The sequence below is a fragment of the Coregonus lavaretus genome (genome assembly GCF_964263955.1).
Source record: "Coregonus lavaretus genome assembly, contig: HAP1_SCAFFOLD_4460, whole genome shotgun sequence".
In the NCBI taxonomy this organism is placed as follows: Eukaryota; Metazoa; Chordata; class Actinopteri; order Salmoniformes; family Salmonidae; genus Coregonus; species Coregonus lavaretus.
In genome coordinates this window covers 21,848-42,137 of record NW_028156584.1, presented here as the reverse complement: position 1 = coordinate 42,137, position 20,290 = coordinate 21,848, and the positions used below count along the sequence as shown (strand labels likewise).

The following is a 20,290-nucleotide window of genomic DNA, read 5'->3' as shown; positions in this document are numbered from 1 at the left end:
GGCACGGACTGGGAGAATAGCCAGGATCGAGGGAAAAATGAACAGAGCAAAGTACAGAGAGATCCTTGATGAAAACCTGCTTCAGAGCGCTCAGGATCTCAGACTGGGGCGAAGGTTCAACTTCCAACAAGACAACAACCCTAAGCACACAGCCAAGACGCAGGAGTGGCTTCGGGACAAGTCTCTGAATGTCCTTGAGTGGTCCAGCCAGATCCTGGAGTTGAACCCGATCGACCATCTCTGGAGAGACCTGAAAATAGCTGTGCAGCACTGATAGCAACAACAACCACCGCAGAAAAGTTGGCTGTGTTTACAGACAGACAGACGTACAGACAGACAGACAGAGGTTGTTTACTATGACTGGATGAAGGGATACAGTGTTGAAGGCTTCCTTTAGGTCTCCTGGTCTCTTGGGATTTAAACAGTGAATACAGTGAGATAGTCCTAACCATTCAATCAATGTACAGAACAAACAGTCATCATTAACACTATACAGAGTGGAGCCTATGGATAGAATATGTTATCAAAGAATATCATACAATATAATTTTATGAATAGAAAATAATAAATGTTTTGACATGAAAGCACAGCCAGATGTTTTGAGTTGACAGTGTGTCTCTATACCTCAGTCTCTGAAGACACCCAGCAATGGTTAGGATTATTAGAGAAGCTTTTCCTGCTGAAAGGCAGTTTCATTTCATCTGGTTGCAGAAAACAATTCATTGGATATGTTCATAACCCCGTCCACCTATAATATGTGGGGGGTTTCTGTCTGACTAAGAAGAGATACAAAGAACTCTGATTATAAAACGTCTTCTCTTTTTAGTCATAGATATGGCTAGGGTTAGGGTTACTGCTGAATGTAGTAACTCTAACCCTGACCCTAGACCTAACAGTAATACCCACACTGTAATGTAAAGTATTACCTCATTCTCAATGATCAGTCAATACATACAGTATTCATTTAAACTACAGTATATTGTATCAATATCAACCCCCCCCCCCCCCATTACAACCACTTATTAATTATTATAGACACTTATAATCATTGTTATAACACATAAGTATATTATAAGGCATTATGAAGCTTATTATAATAATTATAATATGTACTTCATAGGAACTGTTACCCTTTATATATTCTAACAACTCATATTTGTTAGATTTATTCCAAATGAAGGGCCCTAACCTAGAAACTAAAATATTTGTCTCCCTCTCCACGTTGAACGCAGTTCTCTCTCTGTCCCTCCCTCCCTCCCTCCCTCCCTCTAACCTCACCTATCTGGCAGATCCAGAAAGTCCACGCCCTCCCAAAAACTAACTTCTGTGGAAACGAAACTGATCTGTGTCTCTGTGTCGTCTGTCTGTGTGAGAGTGAACAACCGTCCAAATGGCTCAGCAGGGAGTTCTGCTGGATCAGGACCAGTTCTGTTGTTCTGTCTGTCTGGATCTACTGAAGGAGCCGGTCACTACTGCCTGTGGACACAGTTACTGTAGGCGCTGTATTGAGGACTGCTGGGATCAGGATGTTCTGAAAGGGGTCTATAGCTGTCCTCAGTGCAGAGAGACTTTCACTCCAAGGCCTAATCTGAGGAAAAATACCATGTTGGCTGAGATGGTGGAGAAACTGAAGAAGACAGGACTCCAGGCTGTTCCCCCTCCTGCTCTGTGCTATGCTGGACCTGGAGATGTGGCGTGTGATTTCTGCACTGGGACCAGAAAGCAGAAAGCCCTCATGTCCTGTCTGGTGTGTCTGGCCTCTTACTTTGAGACTCACCTCCAACCTCACTATGAATATCCTGCTTTCAAGAAGCACAAGCTGGTCAAAGCCACCGCACAGCTACAGGAGAAAATCTGCTCTCATCATGACAAACTGCTGGAGGTTTACTGTCGTACCGATCAGCAGTGTATCTGTATGCTGTGTACAATGGATGAACATAAAGGCCATGAAACAGTGTCAGCTGCAGCAGAGAGGACTGAGAAACAGGTAAGACCAGAACTACTTGTTGGTTACTATCTGATAAACAAAGAATTAAAGATACAGTAGGAACTAAGTCTGTTTGAATATGAGAGAAATCAAATGAAATTGATCCTCAGCAGAACAAATATGAACACAAACCTTGAGTATATTGAGTTTGATCCAAATGTATCACCATTTTCTGAAGTCAAACACTATTATCATTCCGAATGCCCTTTTAAGAGTTCAAAGTTCAGTCTCAACCCCTTGATACATGTACACCTACCATAAACACTATAATCATTCACATAGCAACATAGAAAATGTCATATGGTAAAGGGACTTCCTCAAGATTTTAGACCTTCCTCTCTATGGGCCCTATGTCACATTACTATACTATTGATCTACTGGACAAATAAAGCTTGATAGCTCATTGAAGAGTGATTCTCCACAGAGGCAGCTGGGGATGAGTCAGCAGAAGGTCCATCAGAGATTCCAGGAGAGAGAGAAGGAGCTGAAGGAGCTCAAACAGGCTGTGGAGTGTCTCAAGGTGAGTATTGTTGACCAGAGGAGACACACCATTTCACATCTCTCCTCCAGTCAGAGAGAGAGAGAGAGGGGCCCCTATCCAATCCCACTGTTAGGAACAGGCTGTCTGGACCCCTGTCAGAGAATAGACTGCTTAATGTAACTGACTGGTTATGAACCCGGGTCTACTGCGGGAGAAACCATCATCTTGACCAAAAGGACATTCCCTATTGTTCTGACTGATTTAAAGTCGCAAGCGGCTCTACCTCTTCACATAACCATGAGTAACCATGAGCGACTCATGTCTGCTATACATTAACAGGGAGCTCTCTCTCTCGATTCAATTAAATGGGCTTTATTGGCATTGGAAACATATGTTACATTACCAAAGCAAGTGAAATAAATAATAAACAAATCAGAAATTAACAGTAAACGTTACACTCACAAAAGTTTAAAAGGAATAGAGACATAAAAATAAATCAAAATCAAATGATATAATTCAAGTGCAAACAGAGTGAGCCATTCGCCAGACTGAGTTCTGGAGGTGAAATGGAAATGAATGAGGGAGAGTTAAGTGAGGTAGAAGGTGTGGTGATGAGCTCAGAACCAGAGCCTGGCATCAATTGACATGATAAAGAAGAATCTGGTGCAGTGGGAGTTACATTGTTGGAGAAAGTGGATCCATACCTTTTGGCAGATCCATTTGTGGTTTCAGGGTGGGTGGGAAAGGAGTTGGGTGCAGTTGAATCAGTGAAGGTAACCTGTAGTGGACTTGTGATATTTGTTTGTGTTTCTTCTGACCAGAGGGAGTGGGCGCTCCGTGTCACGCAACTTGGGTCAAGATCTGTTTCTTGCTTTGCTCTTAGGAACAGGGCACCATTGAAAGGAGTGATTTCTGGGGTAGCGTTAAGTGTGGAGGTGGAGCAATTCAAGTTTAAGCTTCCTGGTGTTTGTGATGCCCGCCGTTTGGTGCAACACAGACCCAGTGGTGAGCGTGGTGAAAAAGAGGAGTCACTGTCAGTCCTTTTGAGTTTTGAGTCTTTACCCGACAAAGTCATGGTAGGATATATCAGTTATCATGTTAGAACTTTGTGCCGAATCCACTGTGCTGATTCAGGTGCAACGTTTATGGTCATGTTGCAGCAGTTTGTAGGAGGGAGATCCAAGATGTGGGAAGTGTGCAGGAGGGCATGGGATAGAGGATTGTGTAGTTTCGGTGGATAAAGTTGTGTGTGTCAACTGTAGGGATGCCCATGTTGCTGGGGATTGGAAGTGTCCGGTGCGAGAGAGGCAGGTTGAGGTGCCTAGAGTCAGAGTAGTGCAGAAGGTGTCGTATGCTGAGGCAGTGAAGAAAGTAGAAGAGGATGGGTCAAGGGTGAGAGATCCTGAGAGGATCCCTGTGAGTAGTAGATCTGTGCCAGCACAGAGGGATAGGCCAACGAGTGATATATGCTTCAGTAAAGTTAGCTTCTTAGCGTTCATAGCCATGGTTATCAACTGTACCGCAGAAATGGAACGTAAATCACAGAAAATAGATATTGTGGTGGCAGCTGCAGAGAAGTATTTGGGCATACAGGATTAGACTTCAGAAGAGTTACAGGGTGTGTTGAGTGGTGGTGTCCCGTCCTCCCAGGCCGTTGGCATGGTGCAGGAGCAGATAGGGTCAAAGTAGTGGAATGGGGTAGTGGGTATTTAATGAGTGTAGGGTTAGTTGGAAGGGTGTTTTTTTAAATTATTATAATTTCCCCTTTTCCCATTTTGTGTCACAAAGTATAATGGATTTATATTATAGTCCAGTTGGGGGCGGTAATGCAACATATTGGATGCCAACCGCCGTTAAACTCCAAAGAAGAAGAACCGTTATATTATGGCTATGTACAGTGTTGTAACGATGTCTCTGTCTCTGATTCATTAACTTTTGCGGTAGTTGGTTGTGTGGGTCTCTGGTTATGAATAGGGTGCTGACAGACAATTGTTGATGGATATTTATAGAGCTCTGATCAGGACGACAATTGATTACTGGTGTACAGTTTATGGAACAGAGGTAAAGACTTTGCTTCAGAAGCTGGACAGAATCCAGTATAAAACTTTAAGGATATGTATTGGTGCATTTAAATCAACATCTGTATGTGCCTTACTGGTGGAGGCAGGTGAGATGCCTTTGTACAGTGGGGAGAACAAGTATTTGATACACTGCCGATTTTGCAGGTTTTCCTACTTACAAAGCATGTAGAGGTCTGTAATTTTTATCATAGGTACACTTCAACTGTGAGAGACGGAATCTAAAACAAAAATCCAGAAAATCACATTGTATGATTTTTAGGTAATTAATTTGCATTTTATTGCATGACATAAGTATTTGATCACCTACCAACCAGTAAGAATTCTGGCTCTCACAGACCTGTTAGTTTTTCTTTAAGAAGCCCTCCTGTTCTCCACTCATGACCTGTATAAACTGCACCTGTTTGAACTCGTTACCTGTATAAAAGAAACCTGTCCACACACTCAATCAAACAGACTCCAACCTCTCCACAATGGCCAAGACCAGAGAGCTGTGTAAGGACATCAGGGATACAATTGTAGACCTGCACAAGGCTGGGATGGGCTACAGGACAATAGGCAAGCAGCTTGGTGAGAAGCCAACAACTGTTGGCGCAATTATAAAAAAATGGAAGAAGTTCAAGATGACAGTCAATCACCCTCGGTCTGTGACTCCATGCAAGTTCTCACCTCGTGGGGCATCAATGATCATGAGGAAGGTGAGGGATCAGCCCAGAACTACACGGCAGGACCTGGTCAATGACCTGAAGAGAGCTGGGACCACAGTCTCAAAGAAAACCATTAGTAACACACTACGCCGTCATGGATTAAAATCCTGCAGCGCACGCAAGGTCCCCCTGCTCAAGCCAGCGCATGTCCAGGCCCGTCTGAAGTTTGCCAATGACAATCTGGATGATCCAGAGGAGGAATGGGAGAAGGTCATGTGGTCTGATGAGACAAAAATAGAGCTTTTTGGTCTAAACTCCACTCGCCGTTTTTGGAGGAAGAAGAAGGATGAGTACAACCCCAAGAACACCATCCCAACCGTGAAGCATGGAGGTGGAAACATCATTCTTTGGAGATGCTTTTCTGCAAAGGGGACAGGACGACTGCACTGTATTGAGGGGAGGATGGATGGGGCCATGTATCGCGAGATCTTGGCCAACAACCACCTTCCCTCAGTAAGAGCATTGAAGATGGGTCGTGGCTGGGTCTTCCAGCATGACAACGACCCGAAACACACAGCCAGGGCAACTAAGGAGTGGCTCCGTAAGAAGCATCTCAAGGTCCTGGAGTGGCCTAGCCAGTCTCCAGACCTGAACCCAATAGAACATATTTGGAGGGAGCTGAAAGTCTGTATTGCCCAGCGACAGCCCCGAAACCTGAAGGATCTGGAGAAGGTCTGTATGGAGGAGTGGGCCAAAATCCCTGCTGCAGTGTGTGCAAACCTGGTCAAGACCTACAGGAAACGTATGATCTCTGTAATTGCAAACAAAGGTTTCTGTACCAAATATTAAGTTCTGCTTTTCTGATGTATCAAATACTTATGTCATGCAGTAAAATGCAAATGAATTACTTAAAAATCATATAATGTGATTTTCTGGATTTTTGTTTTAGATTCCATCTCTCACAGTTGAACTGTACCTATGATAATAATTACAGACCTCTACATGCTTTGTAAGTAGGAAAACCTGCAAAATCGGCAGTGTATCAAATACTTGTTCTCCCCACTCTATGTACGGCGTAAAAAATGGTCATTATCTTATTGGGTTGAAAGGCTGTGAGGTTGAGCATCCCACTGCTACTGTTCTAGATGACTGTTGGGAATATACTAGTAGACAAGGCAGTGGTTTTGGTTGGACAGTTGGAAAGCTTGCTGATGAGAGTGGTTTGAGGGAGTTGGAGGTTGGCCCTTCTGTGGTGATAGGGGATGTTCCTCCATGGTTACTCCCAGACCCTGTTGTTGATCTAACCTTGGTAGAGAAAAGGAAAGATTGGTCAGAAGTCAGTGATATAGTGAAACTGGTTGACAATTACATTGGTAGAAGTTTTTATACTTTTTTACTGCTTTTCACAGATGGATCCAAGGACCCAGATAGTGGGCTCACAGGAGCAGGCGTTTACGTTCCTGAATTTGATGTGCAGATATGTAGAAGACTAACAGATGAACTGTCAGTATACTCAGTTGAACTGTTGGCGATAATAGTTGCCCTCCAGTGGGTGGAGGACGTACAACCTGTTAGAATTATAGTATTCTCCGATTCTTTCTGTATTGAATAGTTCATCATCTGGTAAATCTAATAGGAGTGACCTGCTATTGGAGGTATTAATGTTATTATGGAGAATTGAGATAATGGGTGTAGTAGTGAGATTCTGCTGGGTCCCAGCACATTCTGGTGTGGAAAGGAATGAAATTGTAGACCAGTTAGCTAAAAGAGCTTTGAAACGAGATATAATTTATATTAATGTTCCACTGGGTAGAGGTGAGGCCAAATGGCATTTATATGAATAGTTTACAGTTTTACACAAAGGTCGATGGACCAAGATTCAAAGGTCAGATTAGGAAGGAAGAGGTGGTGTTTACTCGATTGCGCTTAGGACATTGTACATTGATCTCGTCATTACATCTGGTTGGCAAGCATGGGAATGGTTTGTGTCTGGAAGGTATGGTCGATGAAACGGTGGAGCATGTGTTGTTATATTGTTGTAAGTATGTTGAAGAGAGGGAAAGATTGAAGTGTAGGGTCATTGAGGTTGGACGGGGTTGGGGGGGTTTGGAAGGGATTTTGGGGATGGGGGAGGGTCTATTAGAAGTTAGTAGGGCTCTTCTTTATTTTCTCAGAAGTACTGAGTTAGGAAGGAGGATTTAGAAATGTTGGAAACCGTGATTGACCACACACTCCAGCACAGTAGGTGGCAGCATGCACCTTTAACGTTGGTTTGTGGACCGCCATTATATCATAGAAGAAGAAGTTGGTTGTGTGAGAGATTTGTGGTTCGGGAGGAGGGCTACTATTCTTTTTTCTTTTGGTTCTTGCGTATTTTCTGAATTTATTTTCTGATGGTGGAGGGTTTGTTTATTGGTTTCCACTGTTTATCGTTTAGAGTTGAGGGGGGAGTAGGGGTAGTTTGTTAGGGCGGCGTGATGGCCTCAACCGAGTGGAGAAGAAACGCTGTCGCTTCGGGTGCGTTCCGGAGAAAGGTGTGGAGGAAGTTTTGCTCATGGTCGGCGAACAGGTTGGAGCAGAACATCTGCACTCTGCATCCAGAATGAACAAGGCGGTGGTTGTGTTAATGAAAAAGGTTTGTCTTGTTGCGAGTGGGATTTCTGTGAGGGGTGTGTTGGTGCAGATGTCGCCTCTTTCGATAAGAGTTGTGGTGGCTAATCTGCCTCCGTTTATTGCTTACGAACAGACCGCAAGTAGTTGGTTAGTTTTGGTAAATTTGCAAGTGGTTTTCGTGTGCTCTCGGCTGGGTGCCAAGCGGAATCCGTTAAACATGTCTGTTTTCATAGACAAGTGTTTGTTTCTTAACAAACTTCAAGGTTACACAGGGGAGGGGTGGAACACAGGGTTTGCTAGCACATATAGTTTTCGGTGTTTCTAGTGTGGGGATCATCATTTATAGGCTACAAGCAGCAATATGATTGATAGGTAGGACAGGTATTGAACCCAAATAATCCCTACTCAGATGCGCTAACCTCAACCCTAGTAAACATGCATTATAAAAACCTTCTATATAAAATGATCTCATATTGGGAGTAAATAGCCTCTGAATAGAAAAGAAAAAACACTGCATCTTCCAGCCCACCAATAAATTACATAATGCAACCGTCGCGGTTAGCATATTTACCTCAACATGCCCCTCGCTTGCGTGATAATCATTATAGTAATGAAGTATAATTTCAAAACTTGACCATAAAAACAGGTAATAATAAACATGACTCATCATTATATTACTTCACAGTAATGTGTTAAATTCTTTTTCAGTCCTTGCTCTTGCGTTAGCAGTGTGGAAAGGGACAGTAAAAAGCTCAGGCAGGAGGAGTTTTCCTGTGAGGTGGAGTGGTGGTGTATCCAGGGAGAGAACTAAACTAATCTTCTGAAATGTCATTCATGGTCTTATGCTGCCATCTATTGGAATTATTAAGCAACTGCAGTAGTACTGAATAAAGTGTTTTTCCTTACTAATCCGTAGTAAAGTAGTGATTACTCAGAATTGAAAACATTTAAAGAAATCTTAGTGCAGGGTAACGCCAGGGTAGTGGGTTCGATCCCCGGGACCACCTATACACACAAAAAAAATATATATATATATGCACGCATGACTGTAAGTCGCTTTGGATAAAAGCGTCTGCAAAATGGCACATTATATTATATTATAGTACAGGGCTCAGTTCTCTGTTTCACCAGAGGGGTTGGAAAAACAGAGTGGGGAAACCAAGAAAATCCCTTGTTTTACGTTTGTCTGATGGGCGGGTAACTTCTGTTGTGGGGAGATGAGGGAGCCTGATGGGCGGGTAACTTCTGTTGTGGGGAGATGAGGGAGCCTGATGGGTGGGTAACTTCTGTTGTGGGGAGATGAGGGAGCCTGATGGGTGGGTAACTTCTGTTGTGGGGAGATGAGGGAGCCTGATGGGTGGGTAACTTCTGTTGTGGGGAGATGAGGGAGCCTGATGGGAGGGTAACTTCTGTTGTGGGGAGATGAGGGAGCCTGATGGGTGGGTAACTTCTGTTGTGGGGAGATGAGGGAGCCTGATGGGCGGGTAACTTCTGTTGTGGGGAGATGAGGGAGCCTGATGGGTGGGTAACTTCTGTTGTGGGGGAGATGAGGCAGCCTGATGGGTGGGTAACTTCTGTTGTGGGGAGATGAGGCAGCCTGATGGGTGGGTAACTTCTGTTGTGAGGAGATGAGGGAGCCTGATGGGTGGGTAACTTCTGTTGTGGGGGAGATGAGGGAGCCTGATGGGTGGGTAACTTCTGTTGTGGGGGAGATGAGGGAGCCTGATGGGTGGGTAACTTCTGTTGTGAGGAGATGAGGGAGCCTGATGGGTGGGTAACTTCTGTTGTGAGGAGATGAGGCTGTGGAGTTGTACTCTGATTTATAGAGGGCAGAACGCTGTGGTCCTCTGTAGCTCAATTGGTAGAGCATGGCGCTTGTAATGCCAGGGTAGTGGGTTCGATCCCCGGGACCACCCATATGTAAAAATGTATGCACATGACTGTAAGTCGCTTTGGATAAAAGCGTCTGCTAAATGGCATATTGTTATTATTATCCTGGGTTTTCTCAGGTTCTGCTCACAGACCTTTCCAAACTCTCTCTGTCACAGATAAATCAAATAGACATTTCCCTGGCCTTTCACAAACTCTCAGCTGCTGTCTCTCAGACGGTCTGCCTGTGGATTTTTATAAAAAGTTCTGGGGAATTATTTTACAGGACGTGTGTTGTGTGAGTGCGTCGGGGTGGGGGAGCTGTCGCTAAGCTGTAGACGGGAGGCTTTGACTCTCCTGCCCAAACAAGTAGATTTGAGCGACTTAAAGAACTGGAGGCCTGTGGCATTGCTCTGTTTGGACTATAAGGTCTTTACCAAGGTCCTCGTTAACAGACTGAAGTCCCACCTGGAATATATTGTACACAAGGACCAAACGTGCTGTGTACCAGGACGCTCAAACACAGACAATCTGTTCATAATCAGGAGAAAGCCTTTGATAGGGTGGACCAATAAGTCAGGTGTTAGTTTAGACAAAAGACAGTGATAGTAAAGGGGGGGGGGGTAGAAGGATAAATATTATACTATTGCAGGTATTCCTTAAAGAGGTGGGGTTTCAAGTTTCTCCGGAAGGTGGTCAGTGACTCCGCTGTCCTGGCGTCGTGGGGGAGCTTGTTCCACCATTGGCGTGCCAGAGCAGCGAATAGCTTTGACTGGGCTGAGCAGGAACTGTGCTTCCGTAGAGGTAGGGGGGCTAGCAGGCCAGAGGTGGATGAACGTAGTGCCCTCGTTTGGGTGTAGGGTCTGATCAGAGCCTGAAGGTAAGGAGGTGCCGTTCCCCTCACAGCCCCGTTGGCAAGCACCATGGTCTTGTAGTAGATGCAAGCTTCAACTGGAAGCCTGTGGAGTGTGCGTAGGAGCGGGGTGACATGAGAGAACTTGGGAAGGTTGAACACCAGACGGGCTGCAGCGTTCTGGATAAGTTGCAGGGGTTTAATGGCACAGGCAGGGAGCCCAGCCAACAGCGAGTTGCAGTAATCCAGACGGGAGATGACAAGTGCCTGGATTAGGACCTGTGCCACTTTCTGTGTAAGGTAGGGTCGTACTCTGCGAATGTTGTAGAGCATGAACCTGCAGGATCGGGTCACCGCTTTTATCTTAGCAGAGAATGACAGGGTGTTGTCCAGGGTCACACCAAGGTTCTTTGCACTCTGGGAGGAGGACACAATGGAGTTGTCAACCGTGATGGCGAGATCATGGAGTGGGCAGTCCTTCCCCGGGAGGAAGAGCAGCTCCGTCTTGCCGAGGTTCAGCTTGAGGTGGCGATCCGACATCCACACTGATATGTCTGCCAGACATGCAGAGATGTGATTCGCCACCTGGTTATCAGAAGGTGGAAAAGAGAAAATTAATTGTGTGTCGTCTGCGTAGCAATGATAGGAGAGACCATGCGGCCGGAGAGACTCAATACAGCAGGGGTCTCTGATTTCTATGCTGCAGTACTGAGGGCTGGAGCAGCCTGAGGAGGGGCCACCACCGTTTCCAACACTGCAAGTGACAGCAGAGACTGGGGACTGGCAGGAGAGTCTGGAGGACTTACTGACTTTTAACACTCTGAGCTTAGTGGGAGTGAAGGGGCATCAGTGGCAGGGGGTTGTGGGGGCTGAGAGCATGGCAGGGTATAGGTGGAGGGTGCTCTATAAGCTCCCAGTGCTTGAAAGGTCAGGGGTCCTCCAGTGGAGGGTATTACATGGAGCCCTGGACACCAATAGCTGGTTGGCTCGGGTTGACCTGGGAGTTGGGGAGGGGTGTCCGTTTTCTGCAATGACAGACTGTTCATCATGTTTTTTCTGTGTTGCCAGGGTAATGCCATTACTGTTGACGCCTTAGGGTTGAGTTTGAGTTGTACAAAATGATCAACAGTGTGGAGATGTTTCAGGAGGTATGGGGGCTCAGGGGGGCTGTCTGTACGGCTGGAGAGGAGGGGTTGGATGGACGGTTGGAATGTGGTGCTGGATGGTGTATTGTACTGTGGTGTTGGGTACTGGATAATGTGATTGTGTGGAGGTTGTGGTGTCACGCAATGTGCTTTTAGGGGTGGGGGTGTTAGTGTAATGAGGATGGCTCATTAAAGTAAGACAAGTCAGTCTCTCTCTCTCTCTCTCTCTCTTAACAGCGCTCTGCACAGGCAGCAGTGGAGGACAGTGATAAGATCTTTACTGAGCTGATCCGCTCCATTGAGAGAAGGCGCTCTGAGGTGAAGGAGCTGATCAGAGCCCAAGAGAAGGCTCAAGTGAGTCAAGCTGAATGACTCCTGGAGCAACTGGAGCAGGAGATAGCTGAGCTGAGGAAGAGAAGCACTGAGCTGGAGCAGCTCTCACACAGAGGATCACATCCATTTCCTCCAGGTAACTCAACTGCCTTGATACATGTGATATGAAATTAAAACTCTCAATCATTTGGTTCTGTTCTCTCTCTCTCTCTCTCTCTCCAGAGTTATCAGTCTCTCTCCAGTACCAGTGTATCTTCAGACTTACCCAGCATCGTTGTCCGTCCTCTTCAGTACTTTGGAGATGTGAGTAAGATTGTGTCTGAACTGAGAGAGAAACTAGAAGACGTCCTTAAAGGAGAATGGACCAAGATCTCCACTACAGGTGTGTTGAAAATAATAAGAACATCAACTTTAGACCATTGAAAGTTCCCTACTAGTCATATACATGTGGAATATGGTATGATGATAACATTCCCTCTCTCTGTGAATGTGTTTGTGTGTCTGTAGTGAATATAGTGGATGTTGTACTGCCTCCAGAGCCCAAGACCAGAGAACAGTTCTTACAATGTGAGTCTCTTTATTCTGAAGTAACTAACAGTCTCTTTTTACTGACACTCCTAACAATCCCTCTAGAAATATATAGCAATAGTAGATCTAATCAAAGACTGGGTATCTATCTGACTCCTCATATTTCTCTGATTTGATCTCTGCTGTGCTCTAATCAAAGACAGGGTAGATACAGTATCTGACTTCACTTATTGTTCTAACTCCCCTCATTGGTCTCTGCTCTGCTCTTCTCCCAGATTCCTGTCAGCTCACACTGGACCCAAACACAGCACACACACTCCTCTCTCTGTCTGAAGGGAACAGAAAGGTGACACTTACAGGCCAAGTCCAACCATATCCTGTTCATCCAGACAGATTCATAAACTACCAGGTTCTGTGTAGAGAGGGTCTGTCTGGACGCTGTTACTGGGAGGTGGAGTGGAGTGGGGGGGATGTTGTTACAGCAGTCTCATATAAAGACATCAGCAGAACAGGGACAGGTGGTGCATTTGGATACAATAACAAGTCCTGGAGTTTACAGTGTTATAGTGGTGGTTATTGTTTCAGACACAATAATGTTGTGACTAAAGTATCAGGCCCTCCGTCCTCCAGAGTAGGAGTGGACCTGGATCACAAGGCAGGTACTCTGTCCTTCTACAGTGTCTCTGACACAATGACCCTCCTCCACAGAGTCCAGACCACATTCACTCAGCCCCTCTATCCTGGGGTTTGGCTCTCTGGTACTGCTGAGCTGGTTAAACTGTAGTAGGGTCCACATAGATACTAGTCATGCTGGTGTAGTCTATAGCTGAGCTGGTTAAACTGTAGTAGGGTCCACATAGATACTAGTCATGCTGGTGTAGTCTATAGCTGAGCTGGTTAAACTGTAGTAGGGTCCACATAGATACTAGTCATGCTGGTGTAGTCTATAGCTGAGCTGGTTAAACTGTAGTAGGGTCCACATAGATACTAGTCATGCTGGTGTAGTCTATAGCTGAGCTGGTTAAACTGTAGTAGGGTCCACATAGATACTAGTCATGCTGGTGTAGTCTATAGCTGAGCTGGTTAAACTGTAGTAGGATCCACATAGATACTAGTCATGCTGGTGTAGTCTATAGCTGAGCTGGTTAAACTGTAGTAGGGTCCACATAGATACTAGTCATGCTGGTGGTGATGGTCCCCAGATGTGATGATTCATTCTGCTCTATTTTTATGTACAATGATTTAATTGATTTGATCTTCAGAATATGTTATGAATTACAATTCAATGCATTCATATTGTTTTAAAGTGCAATGTTTTAATCTTATATATTCACATTAATCATGATGTATGCTGTTAATGTATGTTGGTTGTCATTCAGAACCATTTAAATGTTTTCTCAATTGGTTCTCTGTCTCAATGTAATTTTCCTCAGTATCATGGAACAGGTAGTGTTACTTACTTGCTAATTGAACTATATGGGCCGGTTTCCCGGACACAGATGAAGCCTAGTCCTAGACTAAAAAGCATGTTCAATGGAGATGTCCGGGAAACCGGCCCTAAATTTGGCATCTTTTATTCTCCCGTACTGCTCAGTCAAGCAACATTAAACCTGTCCAGCAGGTGGTGCTATTAACCAAACAATAAAAACATCAGCTATCTTGACTTGTCACTCAGTATATCAGTAATGTTCAGAATTGTACTTTAATATCATTGGAGATTGATGGTCTTTTTAATCCACTATCTAGAGTCAGGAACAGGTGAAGTTAGGTCTGCTACTGTTCAGTTATTAAATATGATTCATGGTGATGGGAAATAAAAAATACATCTAGTAGTAGTTTTCCTTTGCTATTTATTCCAAGGTTTGTCTTTAACTTGTAAATGGATTGTGTTGAAGCTGGCATGTGGTGTGGATGATAGAATAGAGTGAATAGAGGAGAGAAGAGAGGAGGAGAGGAGAACATCATATAGAAGACAGATAAGATGGAGAGAGAATTCATACCCAGGGGAGTTACTGACTCTGGCCCAAATGACACCCTGTTCCCTACGTAGTGCACTAGGCTACTTCTGACCAGATCTAAAGTAGTGCACTACATAGGGAATAGGGTGGAGATTGGAGATTTCCTCACTGGCATTGGAATGAAGATTTCCATCCAGGAGTTACTGTCTCTGTCCCAAATCTCTGTATCTCTCCGTGTATTATAGATTTTATAATCACTTTTGTACTATTTCACAAGTATGTGGTAAAATTTCACAACTCTTAATACAAAACTCAAAACAGATCATCAAAAAGGCTGTTTTTTCAAAACTTTAAGCACATTTTCAATTGACTATGTACAACACACAAAGGAAGTATCCTTGTATTATATCTTAATATGTGAAATGCTCACTTCCTCCCATAAGTCATTAGTAGTTGATGTAGGGTTTCATCTGTCAAAAGGTAAATCACACCTGGTGACTTATGAGTTATAAATGTTATTACTGTGGAGTCACCATGATCAGATTACTGTGGTGTGTGTGTGTGTGTGTTAGTCTTTGATTAGTTTAGTCATCAAGGCTGAGAGGATGTATCTATTTGAAAGGGTGTCCTGCTCTTTGATCAGACCAAATGGTTGTAAAGTCCTCAAGACAATAGAATGGTTGTCAGGCAGTGGAGTCTGGTGGGAGGAGCTATAGCAGGACAGGCTCATTGTGATGTCTGGAATGGAATAAATGGAACTCAGTCAAACATGTGGTTTCATGTGTTTGTGTTTGATACGTTCCATTGATTCCATTCCAGCCATTACAATGAGCCCGTCCTCCTATAGCTCCTCCCACCAGCCTCCTCTGGTGTCAGACCTGCATGGTGCCTCAGAGTCTGTGTAGGAACTGTGAGGTGGGTGTGTTGGGAACATTATTCCCTATTTTTCATAGTTCCACAATCTATTAATAGCCAGAGATGTGAATTAAACATTCTGCCAATCATGGTTATTTTATTTATAACCAGAGAATTGGGCTGATTCAAACAAGACCAAACATGCTTCTTTTTAAAGTAAGGACATGTGCAAGAAAGGTTACTTGTAAAACTAAAATAACCAACACCCTTTCTTGTGATTGTAATATATAGAAAATATAATCATATATTTCCATTCACATTGTGTGTGTGTGGTCCCAGGTGTGAGGGGCTTGTTGTGATCCTGGGGGTAGTGCATTGGTCTGTACACTGACTGCATGCCTTCTTAATATTGAGTTGCATCGGGTGGGGGGCTGTTAAAACTGTTTTCAATGGGGTGTGTTTTGGGGTCTGGGGGTGAAATCAAACATTGTATTCAAACTGGTTAGGGGTAGACTTAGACCCCCCAGAACATTCACACCTGGTCCTTTGTTGCAGGATTTGTTTTAGACATGTTTGTACATTAATTTCTTACATTTCCATTCCCAGGTTGAATGTCAATAAGAAGTAATATAATTGTATGTATGACTTTACAATGTCCAGCTACATTATACTCCACATAGCTTTATAGGAAGCAGACTTTACAATGTCCAGCTACATTATACTCCACATAGCTTTATAGGAAGCAGACTTGACAATGTCCAGCTACATTATGCACCACATAGCTTTATAGGAAGCAGACTTTACAATGTCCAGCTACATTATACTCCACATAGCTTTATAGGAAGCAGACTTTACAATGTCCAGCTACATTATACTCCACATAGCTTTATAGGAAGCAGACTTGACAATGTCCAGCTACATTATACTCCACATAGCTTTATAGGAAGCAGACTTTACAATGTCCAGCTACATTATACTCCACATAGCTTTATAGGAAGCAGACTTTACAATGTCCAGCTACATTATACTCCACATAGCTTTATAGGAAGCAGACTTTACAATGTCCAGCTACATTATACTCCACATAGCTTTATAGGAAGCAGACTTTACAATGTCCAGCTACATTATACTCCACATAGCTTTATAGGAAGCAGACTTTACAATGTCCAGCTACATTATACTCCACATAGCTTTATAGGAAGCAGACTTGACAATGTCCAGCTACATTATACTCCACATAGCTTTATAGGAAGCAGACTTTACAATGTCCAGCTACATTATACTCCACATAGCTTTATAGGAAGCAGTTCCTAATCTACTGAAACTTCTTCATGGCCAAGTTGTTTTATTGAATAATTTTGACCCACCCTTGGTTTTTGAATTTATTAAACTTTGAATTTGGCTCTATACTCCAGCATTTTAGGTTTGACATTAAATGTTTTATATGAGGCGACAGTACAGAATGTCACCTTTTATTTGAGGGTATTTTCATTAATGTCTGTTTTACTGTTTAGAAATAAATATACTGTATTTATCTGGGCCCTCCATTTGTAGGTGTCATAAGTATTTGGACAGATTCACTTATAGTGTATTACACTTTGTCAAAAGTTTAGTATTTGGTCCCATATTCCTAGCAGGCTATGACTCCATCAAGCTTGGGACTCTTGTTGGATGCATTTGCAGTGTGTTTCGGTTGTGTTTCAGATGATGTTGTGCCCAATAGAATTGAATGGTAAATAATGTATTGTGTCATTTTGGAGCCACTTAAACATATTATGTTCTTATTTACAATACAAGTGACCCCAAAATGATTCAATACGTAATTTACCATTCAATTCTATTGGGATATTGTTTATAGATGAGGATATTGTTTTTATGCAGATTTTTGAAAATTCGCATGAAAATCTGTTTCCTTTTGACTGGCGTCAGATGTGAATATTGTAAAATCTTCATAAAAACATGGTCATTTTACCAGCAGAGATGTTTCCATCAAATTGACGTGTTGAAGATAGATGGCTGTGCGTGATGACGTAATGCACATACAAATATATATTTTAGAAAATACTAATATATTTTTGCAGTTAAATTCCCATGTACCGGTTAAAAACGTTCTGTTAAATGGGTTTCCATCACATTTTCAATTCTACCGATGGTTTTGTCAGATGTTTTGGGGGCATTATATAGTGAACACGCCCACTCTGGATAGGCTACCTACATGATGACATTATTATGGACAAAAAGACCCTCGATATTTATTGGAAAGGAGCATCAAGCTCATCACTGTGTACTTTCACCACCCTGTGAAGTTCAGCATAACTTATTTCATCTGTAGCTTAATAAACTGTATGGTTTCCTGAGTCGTAGTGGGAGGACCACACCACATATCATCGTGTGACTCCAAGTTTACTTCAATATGATGGTTATTATATCAATATTTGTGCATAAAGCCGTTTCCACCGCCATTTCTTGCTTAATTAATTCTACAGAGGTATTTGCACCCCACTGCATCCACATCTTTCTTTACAATTTATGATCATTTTACATGACTGAAAATGAAAGATCACTTTTGATTTGACATATTCATCATTCACCACTGTGGCTTCTGAATAGGTCACTGTACATTTATGGAACCTTTAAAACGTTGTAATGTTTTACCACAACCTTATATTTGGTTACACGTCACTATGGCTTCCATCCCTATATACCTCAGTGCATCCATCCAGGACTAACGTCTCCAAACAGATCTAAAAGGCCTCCCCCACCACTCAGACTTTCAAAGAAATTAAAGTTATCTCTGATACTCTGCTGTGCAGTTTGTTGGATGGACATTGCAGAGGCCCTTTTAAAATATCCACTCTGCTGTCTGGATCTACCAAAGGATCCAGTTACTATTCCCTGTGGACACAGCTGTATGCAACGTCATCTTCTTAGCTTGACTTCCATCCCCCAAAAACCTGTAGATACAGAGTACACAGTCAAGAGGAAGCCACTCCCTGTCCTCTGGTGTAGAGTTCCATGAAACAGAAAGTTATCTTTGACAACCTGTTGCTCAACCTTCAGGTGAAAGCACTAAAATGGCTGACAATCTAGAACTGTTCTGTTGCTCCGTCTGTCTGGATCCACTGAAGGATCCGGTGACTACTGCCTGTGGACACAGCTACTGTATGGGCTGTATTAAAGAAAGCTGGGATCAGGATGATCTGAAAGGTGTCTACACCTGTCCCCACACTCTAAACAATACTGGGTTGTTTGGTTGACCCAAATGTTGGGTTGCAGGCGTTGGGTCACATAGTTGGGTTGTTTTCTTTAAAAACTGCTGGGTTATGGATGCTGGGTGTTGGGTTATTGTTGCTTGGTTATTGAGATATGACCCATCAGGTCAGATCAGAAGACTGTAGGCATAGTTTAGTAGGGGTGTGGCTTTCAGATAGTTATTTTTAGCCACCCATGAGAGTAAATATAATTCCTGTTCATCTGGTCTGTTGCGTAGTTAGCACATGTTAAAGTTGAACATTGACATTTTTGTAGCTTCAATTATGCTTATAGAGTTTCCTAAAAGTCCATGTATGTCTCATTGTTGGGCTATGATACAGTGGTATACCTTATTATAATATGTAATAAATACTCTACATATTATAGAAGAATTTAATAAGGAAAAATTGAGTTTACAGTATGTAAACGCCTTAAATAACCTACAGTAAGGATGACATTAAAACAGACCCAGTTGCTAGGTCAACCAAGCATGACATTAAAACAGACCCAGTTGCTAGGCCAACCAAGCATGACATTAAAACAGACCCAGTTGCTAGGTCAACCAAGCATGACATTAAAACAGACCCAGTTGCTAGGTCAACCAAGCATGACATTAAAACAGACCCAGTTGCTAGGTCAACCAAGCATGACATTAAAACAGACCCAGTTGCTAGGTCAACCAAGCATGACATTAAAACAGACCCAGTTATAGATGAGGATATTGTTTTTATGCAGCTTTTTGAAAATTCGCATGAAAATCTGTTTCCATTCGACTGGTGACAGATTTTCATGTGAATATTGTAAAATCATCATAAAAACGTGAATTTTACCAGCAGAGATGTTTCCATCAAATTGACTTGTTGAGGATAAATGGCTGTGCATGATGATGTAATGCACATACAAATATATTTTTGGGAAAATACAAAAACCGGTTAAAAACGTTCTGTTAAATGGGTATCCATCACATTTTCAACTCTACTGATGGTTTTGTCATATGTTTTGGGGGCATTATATAGTGAACGTGCCCACTCTGGACAGGCTACCTACATGATGACATTATTATGGACTAAAAGACCCTCGATATTTATTGGAAAGGAGCATCAAGCTCTTCACTGTGAACTTTCACCACCCTGTGAAGTTCAGCATAACTTATTTCATCTGTAGCTTAATAAACTGCATGGTTTCCTGAGTCGTAGTGGGAGGACCACACCACATATCATCGTGTGACTCCAAGTTTACTTCAATATGATGGTTATTATATAAATATTTGTGCATAAAGCCGTTTCCACCGCCATTTCTCACTTAATTAATTCTACAGAGGTATTTGCACCCCACTGCATCCACATGTTTCTTTACAATTTATGATCATTTTACATGACTGAAAATGAAAGAGAACTTTTGATTTGACATATTCATCATTCACCACTGTGGCTTCTGAATAGGTCACTGTACATTTATGGAACCTTTAAAACGATGTAATGTTTTACCACAACCTTATATTTGGTTACACGTCACTATGGCTTCCATCCCTATATACCTCAGTGCATCCATCCAGGACTAACGTCTCCAAACAGATCTAAAAGGCCTCCCCCACCACTCAGACTTTCAAAGAAATTAAAGTTATCTCTGATACTCTGCTGTGCAGTTTGTTGTATGGACATTGCAGAGGCCCTTTTAAAATATCCACTCTG

The 20,290-nt window shown here is 42.9% G+C and overlaps 1 protein-coding gene across 1 annotated transcript; it reads left to right on the top strand.

Annotated features, from left to right (window-relative positions):
• The first annotated feature begins 1,363 nt into the window (after positions 1–1,363).
• Positions 1,364–13,383, top strand: LOC311126182 (E3 ubiquitin/ISG15 ligase TRIM25-like). Its single transcript, XM_084200201.1, has 6 exons — positions 1,364–1,987; positions 2,412–2,507; positions 11,911–12,142; positions 12,229–12,388; positions 12,514–12,573; positions 12,810–13,383. Exons 1-3 carry the CDS (start codon positions 1,391–1,393, stop codon positions 12,043–12,045), a joined length of 828 nt encoding a protein of 275 aa, XP_084056327.1. The 5' UTR covers positions 1,364–1,390; the 3' UTR covers positions 12,046–12,142; positions 12,229–12,388; positions 12,514–12,573; positions 12,810–13,383.
• Positions 13,384–20,290: the final 6,907 nt, after the last annotated feature.